Below are 10623 nucleotides of genomic sequence, written 5' to 3'. Positions count from 1 at the left end.
TATTAATAGAACTAACCTCGTTGGCTCTTTTTGTATGCAGTTCTCACTAAAGGGCTCAGTCACAAATTGCTTACTTGGCAGCTGTTTACAGTCACTTCATCAGCCTGTGGTCCCCATTACCAACCTTCACAGCCAGCTTCTGACAAGCAGAAGTCAATGGGGAAACCAGCAGGAGGTCGCAAGTCACATTCACCTGAATTTGTGCTTAAGGACTGTGTGCCATTTGCTTAATGACCACATAGAGAACCAATGGTGCAAGTCAGTATGGTGACATAGCAACATATTGAATGACTTTACCAATTTGTAAGAGAGTTCCATCCCAACCGTGGCGGGTGGAGACTTGCTTGTATAACCATTCTGTTACCAGTGGCCATTCCATGGCTATGGTTCCTAGTGGCTTCATTCAACTTGCACCATGAGGCTGAGCATAGTTCGCAGCATCTGAAGGACTGTACCAATTTGTAAGAGAGTTCCATCCCAAATTTGGCAAGTGGGCAAAGGACATGTGATCAGTCCAATGAGAGGCAAATCAGAGATATTCAAAGAATTTGGCCCTATAGCCTATGAAAACCCAGCAAATGCTCACCTTAAACAGACTGTGGCATTCCAGTGTAAAATTTACTCCACAGAAAGCAAATTTTATTTTAAAGCTGTCTAAACTGGAAACATGGAGGATTAATTTGGCTCCAGAGGTAAATTAACTGATCCTGGGGCTTTCTTGACTAGGAAGAGATGTACTTACCAAAAGTCTACTCCTGTTCACTCTTACAAGCTCTCTGCTGACTATTTGGGGTGGGGGGTGGGGTGGGGATAAGAACATTACAACATTCAAAAACACTTTACTGAAACACCATTCTCGGCTTCAGAAAACAAACAGAAAATATAACAAATGGGGGAAAGTAGCCAACTTGCCCAGCCTACTTCTCAGCTGGTTTACATCTATGTCTATGATGGACTCCAGGATTTTTTTTATCGTTTTTGATGTAAGTTTTACAAAAGGTTAAAATGGTATAATTATTTATTCCAACTTTACCAAGACACTCCAACTTGCATCACTGTTGTTCTTAGAAGCATTTCTTTTTTTAAAGCAAATCTCTTTTTTTTAATTCTTCAATTCACAGTCATTTCTCCCTTCTGCTTTTCTAAAGGGGAAGTGGGAACAACATAAACAATTTCTGCCTAAATTCTGTTCTTTAAGCAGAAAATCATTCTTTGTTTTGCAAAGATAGCTAAATAACAGTGCACACAAAAATCACTTTTGTGAGAATTTCTTCTTTAAAATAATTGGGAAACGTTTAGATCAAGAGCTGGGAAAGAAGTCTGGCAAGATGGTTTTTGTTGAAATCCTGAAGCCAGAAAAAACTTTATAAAGTTCCCTCTATTTGGACAACAAAATCTCAACCATTTATTTTACAAAAACGGAAGGAGGGGTAGGGAGGGAGAGATAAGCAAATAATATCAAGTAGGGCTGTCTAATGATTTCAATTTAATTCCAAAAATATGTTTTGCAATATGTAAGTGGGAAAACGATGACCCTTATCTTATTTTTTTTAAAGCAGCTGAATCTTTTCCCAGACTTGCACCATAATCCTGAGAAAAAACACAGGCACCACGTTAATATTCCGAAGCAGCTTTTCTCCATCTTTTCCAAAATACTGTCCTGCATGAGCATAAACAAGGCTTGCTTAGAATTTAAAAGAAATGCGTCACGTTTTCTTGGTCACCTGGCACTTCTGAAGACCATCCAGGAATGGCATAATAGGGCAGTTTATAAAAAACAAAACAAAAATCAGATCAGACATAATTGCTTGGGATATACCTTAGTTCAAGGCTTTTCAACCAGTGGTACGGGTACCACCTGTGGTACATTGGCACCTGACAGGTGGTACGCGACCATCCTAGAAAAGTGGTAGTGGGGGACAGGAATGAGCTGAACCGGTGGCAGCACTGCACAAGCCTGAGCAAGAGACAACTGGAGCTGCAGGGCTGTCAGGGCTCAGTGCAAGCGCCAGGATCAGTGCCGCTTTCCAGCTGATCGGTGCTTCGGGGCTGTCAGGGCTCAGCGGAAGCGCCAGGATCAGCAACAGGCTCCAGCTGAAAAGCAGCACTGATCCTGGCACTTCTGCTGAGCCCAGAAGAAGCGCCGATTAGCTGGAATGTTGCAGCATCTCCAGGGTCTTGTGATTTACATTCAGATGCTTGGCAACTGATTCATGTTTATAACAGTCACAGTGTTCCAGGGTCATGTGAAGTGACCAAAACCTGCTGCAACCACCCAGCAGACGGGGGGAATAAAAACCAAACAGTTCCCCACCCCACCCCCGCTGCGAATCCTCAACAGAAATGCTCATAACAACAATGAAAACCTCGGACAGGAGGAAGAACACTGCTGGGCGGGCAGGCGTTTTGCTCAGCTGTGGCTTGGTGGGCACTTTTTTCAGTGCCATTGTAACTTCAGTCACTAAGTGAACTGCTGTAAGTCAAGGATTAACTGTATTTTATCACTTTTTTTCTTTTCTTTTTTTTTTGGTCATCAAGTTTTTGACACCTTGCTAGGCGACTGGTGGTACTTGGATGTTGCCATATTCTAAAAGTGGTAGAATGGGTGAAAAGGTAGAAAAGCCCTGCCTTAGTTTGTTCTCTTTCTATCTTTTAAAGATCAATTTAACATTTTCACAGGCTGCAACGTCCCCAGCAAGCTCCCTCGTTCTTTACAGCAAACAAAAGTTTGGAAGTCTTTAAAAACAAATATGCTCAAAAGGTTGGTATTACTTTAATGGATGAGAATTTGGTAAAACAGATTAAAGATCAAAATTGAGCGCATATAAAGAGAATTTATAATGCTTTAATAGAATTGGATTCAGAAATGGATTTAGTTAAAGATTGTATGGTAAAATGGGCCCAAAATATTCAAGAACTGATTCTATTGGATATATGGGAGGTAATTTGGGTTAGAAATGTAAAATTTACCCAGTCCCAAAATTTAAGAGAAAAGTTTTATAAAATGTTTTATAGATGGCATCTGGATCCTAAAAAGTTGTTTTGTATGTATCCTAATTTACAGCCCAAATGTTGGAGATGTGGTAACTTGGCTGCTACTTATTTTCATATCTGGTGGACTTGTAAAAATATAAAAACTTTCTGGATTAAGATTTGGTGGAACATTCAAAAGATTTTTAGGAGAAAGATAAAGTTTACTCCACAATTATTTTTATTGGGTGTTATTATAGATTGTGATGTTAAAGAAATTAACTTGATGTTGAATTTGATAACAGCTGCAAGGTTATTGGTAGGGCAATATTGGAAGAAGGATTGTTTTCCTGCTATAGAAGAAAGGACGCTTAAGTCTCAAATTTAGCAGAAATGGCTAAGATTTCTGCTTATTTGAAGGATCATTCACAAGAAAGATACATTTCGGTCTGGAGAAGATGGATAGATTATATTCAGAATAAATATGGGACTAAAAAGTTTCATCTAGCTTATGAGTAAATTTTAGAGTATTATGATTATTAATAGTTTATTATAGTAGAATTTTTATTAGTTTTATTATTATTATTAGTATTAGTATTGTTTATTGTATTGTTTAATAATTAGGATATTAACTTGTTTATATCATTATGTTTATTTTTAATTTGTTTATCCTTATGTTAAAGGGGAGTTGAAGCGCATTATGGACTTGGTTATTTATATAGTTGGTTAATGTTAGTTAGAGTATGATTATTATATTTGTAACCCTGTACTCAGCTCTGGGAAGTTGGGGAGGGAGAGGGAGGGTTTAGGGTGGGTGGGCTTTGGGGTGTATACTGTAACTTTTATAAAACTTTTCATTAAAAAAAAACAAATATGCTCCAAGATGCTGGGACGTCTCTGTAACTGCAAAGATTAGGCTCGTGCAAGCTAGGCTGTTCCCTGAAATGGTCTAAGGAAGTGAAAACTGAGTTTGGAAGAAGAGGAAGAACTGAACTCGGGCGTTAGAGAAGAACCCGCTCTGCTCCCTCGCAGCTATCAGTCGCTCGCCAAACTCTTAAGGGAGAGGAAAGGATCCGGAACGCCGGTCTTTTCTTGAAACTCTGGCTGGGTGAGTTACCCTGCTCTTCCCGGGTGGGCGTTGGGCAACGCTGGGAAGATAAGAGGCTGGAGGGTGCCAAGCCAAATGGGAGCAAATAGGTCAACCTCAGCCAGGTCGCTCCCCGTCTCCCTTCATGATAATGATGATAATGATAATAATGATAATAATTTGTCAGTGCCAATGGTAATAGGCTCCTTGGGTACAATCCCAAAACAACTGGAGCACCACTTGAACACCACTGACATTGACAAATTCGCCATTAATCAATTGCAAAAGGCAGCCTTACTAGGAACTGCTTCCATCCTGCCAGGACATCTGTAATACCATCAATTCAAACATCTATATCTGTCTATCCCAGTTCCTTGGTAAGGACTCGATAGGTAGACAAAAATGTCAAATCCAGGCTGAACATCTGGCTGACTGCAATGAGGAATAATGATGATGATGATGATGATGATGATGATAATAATAATAATAATAATTTGCCTTGGTAGATAGATTCTGTCGATGTCTTGCCCTTCATCCACCCAGTGACATTGACAGACTCTATCTAGCAAGGCAAATAGGTGGGTGTGGAATGTTGCAAGTACATCAGATGGTTGAAGAAGAAAAAAATGGCTTTGGAAGAACATCTGAAGGACAGTGATGAAGATGCACTGAAGGTATTATACCAGGTATTGTAGGTATTATATTGCTGACTACTGGAGAGACCAAACTGGCCTCCAAGAAAGACCAAATGACGAACAGAATGGAGGCATGGAAGACAAGGCACTACATGGCCAGTACATTAAAAAAAATAGCTGGGAAAGCAGAGACTAACAAGACCTGGCAATGGGTTAAAGAGCAGGAAAGTTGAAGAAAGAGACCGAGGGACTAATTCTGGCTGCACAAGACCAAGCCTTAAGGACAAATGCATACAAAGTCAAAATTGAGAATGGGAAATTAAAAGATGGGATCATGTCTTTTCTACATTCTCTCTCTTTTTCCTTCCTTTCTATGGTCCCCAGCATTGCTGACTTTGCTGACCTAAAGGAGCCGCCCTTCTTGCAAAGCCCAGCATGCATGCTCCTCTAGTCCCAGGGTCCTTGCCTTCCACCACTCAGACTGATCTTCCAGTCCCACTGAAGAAATTTTATCAGGGTGAACCTCTGGCCCTGGGGGTGAGTATGGAGAGAAATGGAATGACGATTCCTCCTCGTGTTTTGCAAATCCCCGGGTCCCCTGTTCTGTTGCAATAGGACTAGGAGGATTCTTTGCTATGTACTGTACATACTGTATGAATATTCTTGATCCATTTGTTTTATTGGACAGCTAATGTAGCAGCTAAGAAGTATATACCCTCTCCTCCTTAAGGTGGTCTTGAGGTGAGCATGAGGCCTAGAAAAATAAAATTAAAACAACAAAAAAATCCTGGTTCAGGGACATTTGGAATTTTGTTGGTTCTCAACTCCTGACTATCACTGATCTTGTGATTTCTCTCTCTCTCTTTTCCAGATTACACAGATATTCATAGGAATCATAGGAATGATTTTTGGGATCCTGCTTGATATAATGAATGATTATTTCATCATCTATAGTGTTATAAAGATCGCTTATTGGAGTGGCATCTTGGTAATTTTATATAATGCTGTGTTTAAAAAGGTTAACAGCCCAACCAGGGATCCAGATGCACATCACAGCAGGCTCAGGGCAAACCGGTCTTACCTGAAGGATGCTATAGTTCAGCAGATTGGCTAGTTCCAGTTTGTGCCTTATGTCTGTTCTCCAGATTTCAGAAAACCGCTGAACTGAGAGATTACAAACCTTAATAGAAGTTATTACATTGACTCTCTTTCCTCACTTATCAACCAGCTCATTCAGCGATCATTTCAAATCACAATGTGTGTGGGGAGGGGGGGGGAACCAGTTTTCAAACATCTGGCCATCAAAGTGTCTTCAATATCCCCGCGATTGCAATTTGGTTGCTTGGCGACTGGTGTGCATTTACAGTGGCTTTAGCATCCCGTGGTCATCAGATCACCATTTGCAGCCTTCATCATCGGCTTCTGACAAGTTAAGTCAATGGGGAAGCTACGGCCGCAACAAGTTGCAAGTCACATCCATGTGAATTTGTGCTTAATGACTTATTTGATTTGCTCCATTACTGCATCTGGAACTGTCAGTATAAGTTAACACAGTCATGTCACATAACACTTAATAACTGCACCAAGTTGCCCAACTCAATTTTGGTGGATGAGGACCGCTCAGATAATCACTCTGAATATCAGTTGCCATTCAGGGCTACATTTCCTAGTGGTTTCATTCAACTTCTGAGTCTGAGAGTTGTTCACAGCCGCTGGAGAGCTGTGTCCTTGCCATAACAACATGGGGAAAATGCTGAATACTACTGCAGTGCTACATAAAGTAAAATGCCTGTGACTGTACTCCTTCTTTAATGCCTCAACTGGAATAGGGAACTTTGATTGATTTTCAGCACAACAGATAATCAGAGAACAGTAGGCAGGAATTTAAGGAGAGACAGAGGGAGAGATTATGGGTCTACATTGTTCTCTGGGCATGTAGCCATTGTGGTTCCCTTGCTTTTCTTTCTCTTCCAGTACATCATCTCTGGATCCTTAGCTGTGGCAGCTGCTCGGAATCCCAAGATCCCTCTGGTAATTAACCCATGTGACCCAAGTGAATGACATAGCTAAATCAGAAACCCTCCATCTCTGGGATCCTGGCCATGATCTCCCCCTTCTTCAAGAAAGGTTGGGGAAAAAAAACCTCTCATCTGAAGCCCTGGAGAGCTACAAGCTCCTGGATTGCCAATCTGGAGCTTGGTGGATTTATGATGTTCCTGGAGCATCCCCAGTTGGGAACCCCTGGTGTAGAGAGTAAAAGTCTGAAGCAAATTCAGAGCACAAAGCCAGCTGAATCTCTTCATATGTGTGCGCCCATTTTTGTACATTTATTAATTTATTTTATTCCTCCTAGGTGCAAGGTGCGCTGGCAATGAATGTGATAAGTGCTGTATCAGCTGGTATTGGCATCATATTCCTGTCTTCCAGTATCACCACCCGTTTTTCATATCATTTCATGTTCCTTTGCCGTGAATTTGAACACAGTTATAAGGAAAAGTGTTATGAAAGTCTTGTAAGTCTGTGACCTTCCAGAATTGCTCTAAAAAGTTGTCTTGGGGGTTTCAAGAGTTTTGCCTGCTCTAGTTTTTTTTCTCCCAATCTTTTCAGAACAGCTTCAAGAGTGATATCTTCAAGGCATGGCTAAGAATTAAAATGACAGCTATATCAGTGCAGCCAAAGTTTTGCCATAGATTTAACTGAATCATTGTGCCTGGCGTTTCACTTTTTTTTAATCGAATGTTAACTCTTTGTTTCACAAAAATGTAGTTTGCAGTTTTTGTTGTGTGGACTACAACCAAACTAGATGGTTTCAATGGGTCCCACCTTGACTAGGTGCTAGCTATGCTACTCAGGATGTATTAGTCAGTCTGATGAGGTAGAACTGACCTGTAAACCATCTCTGCAGGAAAGCTACTACTAATGTTATTGAAATTGGCTGTAATAACAGAAACTTGCAATATTATTTGGGCTGTCCTTCTTCCCTGAATTAGGGAGGTGTTGACCTGAGCTACTCTTGAATTATTTCATTGCTCTCCACTTAAAAAAAAAAACACTTCTTCTTCCCTTTTGCCCAGGCAAAACAGAGCCTGCATATCTAATACAGGTCATCTTCCTTACTCTAGAACTGGAGATACATATGCCTATCTCTATTTATAAAAATAGATATGTTTCTCTTCTGCTTCATTGATAGGATATCATTAATGGAATTTTGGCTGTTCTTATTATGTTCACCATCCTGGAGTTTTGCATCACCATCTCTGTCGCATCATTTGGCTGTAAAATGCTTTGCCAAAATACCCTCACTGAAACGGTAAGATTTCAAAGGAAGAAGAGTAGTTAATCAAGGGAAGCAGATTCAGAAACAAATGCTGGCCAATAAGCTTAGTTTCTACGGTAGCTCATACATTGTACTAAGTGTTCTGTCAAAAAAACAAAACAATCATTTGGCTTCACACAGTATGCTATGTTGCAAATCCCAAGTTATGGTTGATTTTCATATTGTGATAAATCTAACGGAAACAAACCACCTTACGTATCTCAGTGAGCTCAACCTTCATCTCTAATTAAGACTTGCTCAGACTTGCCTCAGTCCAGAAGATGGGTAGGAAGTGAGTTTGATAATAATAAAATTGACAATAAGTACCACCTCATCTGCTCACAGTCCAAGCAACACTTCAGGTAGAATCCCCAAAATGTGTGAGAGCATATGAAGCATTTTTTTCTGGGGAAACAGCACCAGCCATGTAAAAAAAGAAAAGGACGCAGTTGCTTTAAAGAGAGGAAGTGATGTCTTTATCCAGATTCCTCTTGGCAATGGAATCAAAAGTGCTTCTGAGCCTTATTTGAAACAAGGAGAGACAGAAGCATTCAAGAAACTGTTGGCAAGCTGAGAATTTCTATTCTGAACTGTGGAATGAGAAATGCACGCAAACAAGTGGCTTAAAATTTCATTATGTGTTTCTTTAGGTTGTCGTCATTTATCAGAATGTGACTCCTGCCAGTGTTGAACATCCACCCATCAACTGCAAACAGCCAGAGTTCCCTTGAGTTGCTTTTCCTTCTTGGAAGCTGTTCTGAACTACATTGGCTCCTGCAAAATTGAAGACTTGAGCTTTTTAAGGATTTGCACGGAACTTTTTACTCAGCGGAACCTAAAATATTTAGTGGGCTAAGCCAAACACCATGTGTAAAAGATCTTGACAATGTGAATGTTCTGATTGCTGGTTAAGACATGTCTCTGTGAACTGGTTGGCACCTTGTCCCAACCTTGTTATGTTTTGCTGTTGGAAAATGCACAATTGGTCGAGTTTATACAACACATTATGGATAAGCTATAGTTTCCACTTTACAATGGTTGTGTCACAGATTAGACAAAATCCAAAGCTTACTTCAACAGAACTTAGGAAAATATTTTTTTGCACTCAGCTACACTCATACAACCAATTATGCTAGTTGTGTGAAATCATCTAATGCTTGCAACACACTCCAGAATTTGATCTGTGGGATGTAACAGTGACCCTGGTAAGCCTTCAGCAGCCATATATTCCAATGAAAACTAAAGAATCAAATTTATAGCCATAATTTAAAATTTTAACCTGTTTGTTCTAGTGGTTAAGATACCAGGAGACTGTGAGTTCTAGTCCCACCTTATAAAGAAAAGCCAGCTGGGCGACTCTGGGCTAGTCTCTCTCTCAGCCCAACTAATTTCATAGGGTTGTTGTGGGGAAAGCTGGAAGAGGAAGGAATATTAGCTATGTTTGCTGCCTTAAATCATTTATAAAAATAATGAAGACAGGATATAAATGTGTACAGAAGACAAAACGTGTTTCCTTGCCACTCGACTTTCCATCAAGGCTGCCTTCTGCCCATCCAGCTTATCTCACTGTTTTATTTTAGGCAAGACTGCACTCCAGACTAGTAATAATAAACTGCTGAGCACATATTATTTGCTGTTTTTATTTTCTCTAAGTTCCACAGAAATAAAGAGGGACATAGGGGTGTGTGCGTGTGTGTGTGTGTGTGTCATTGTTTGGGATACTCTCTCTCTTTTCTCTCTCATTTTGCTGGCCCTGGTGCTTAACAACAAAGAAGAGTGTGGAAGGCTTAAAAGATACCCAGATGCTGCAATGTGTCCACATTTAACAAAGATCAGGCATAATAATAATAACAACATTTAAAGGACTTTTTTACTATAAATATGAATAAGGGAACATCGATGTCTATGGTGTGGGACGCTAGTAAAGCATATATGAGGGGAATTTTGATTCAATTGAATAAAGTTTTTAGGGAAAAAGGGTCACAAAGACGTAGAGAAATAGAAGAAGAGATCAAATCAAAAGAACAAGAGTTGGTTCTTAACCCTACTGATAATAATTTAAAGGTATCTATAAAGATGCTTAAGGAACAATTTAACATGTTGATGGCAGATCAGGTGGCTACCAATCTGTCGTATATGAGACATAATACTTTTTGCAATGCGAATAAGCCTGGGAGGTGGTTGGCTTATCAGTTACGAAAGAAACAGAAAGCTAGAATTATAGAGAAAGTAAAATATAAAGGTACTGAGGTTTTTCAGCAAGATTTGATTAAAAAAAGCTTTTTGGACTTTTACACAAAATTATATTCAAGTGATAATATAAGGGGTTTGGATATAGATAAATATTTACAATCAGTACATTTTCCTAGACTTTCAGAGGAACAACAAAATGGGATGAATAGTTTAATTACTGTGGAGGAAATTGGCTTAGCTATTAAGCAGTTAAAGGTTGGAAAGTCTCCTGGAACAGATGGACTGACTTCTAGGTATTATAAGATTTTATCTGAAGAAATGATAGAGCCACTAAAGGAACTCTTTAATAGTATTTTGTTGGGTATGCAAGTTCCTCCTTCTTGGAAAAGAGCTTTTATATCACTGATTCCGAAGGAAGATCA

At 39.7% G+C, this 10623-nt stretch overlaps 1 protein-coding gene across 3 annotated transcripts; it reads left to right on the top strand.

Annotated features, from left to right (window-relative positions):
* Nucleotides 1–2429: 2429 nt before the first annotated feature.
* Nucleotides 2430–9632, top strand: LOC120300172 (membrane-spanning 4-domains subfamily A member 4A-like). 3 transcript variants are annotated; one of them, XM_039325821.1, is made up of 9 exons: nucleotides 2430–2475; nucleotides 2680–2761; nucleotides 3854–4078; nucleotides 5077–5229; nucleotides 5564–5680; nucleotides 6667–6723; nucleotides 7046–7204; nucleotides 7883–8002; nucleotides 8659–9632. In XM_039325821.1, the coding sequence occupies exons 4-9, from the start codon at nucleotides 5128–5130 to the stop codon at nucleotides 8737–8739; spliced, it is 636 nt and encodes a 211-aa protein (XP_039181755.1). In that variant the 5' UTR covers nucleotides 2430–2475; nucleotides 2680–2761; nucleotides 3854–4078; nucleotides 5077–5127; the 3' UTR covers nucleotides 8740–9632. The 3 variants fall into 3 exon arrangements, with proteins under 3 accessions (XP_039181755.1, XP_039181756.1, XP_039181757.1); XM_039325823.1 differs by lacking the exon at nucleotides 2430–2475 and adding an exon at nucleotides 5381–5433 and having other exon boundaries at nucleotides 2681–2761; XM_039325822.1 differs by lacking the exon at nucleotides 2430–2475 and having other exon boundaries at nucleotides 2573–2761.
* The last annotated feature ends 991 nt before the right edge of the window (nucleotides 9633–10623 follow it).

Source organism: Crotalus tigris, unplaced genomic scaffold (assembly GCF_016545835.1).
Source record: "Crotalus tigris isolate CLP2741 ecotype Arizona unplaced genomic scaffold, ASM1654583v1 scf7180000024338.4412243, whole genome shotgun sequence".
Lineage (NCBI taxonomy): Eukaryota > Metazoa > Chordata > Lepidosauria > Squamata > Viperidae > Crotalus > Crotalus tigris.
Note: the sequence above shows the minus strand (reverse complement) of the source record. Positions and strands in the feature narration are given on the sequence as shown.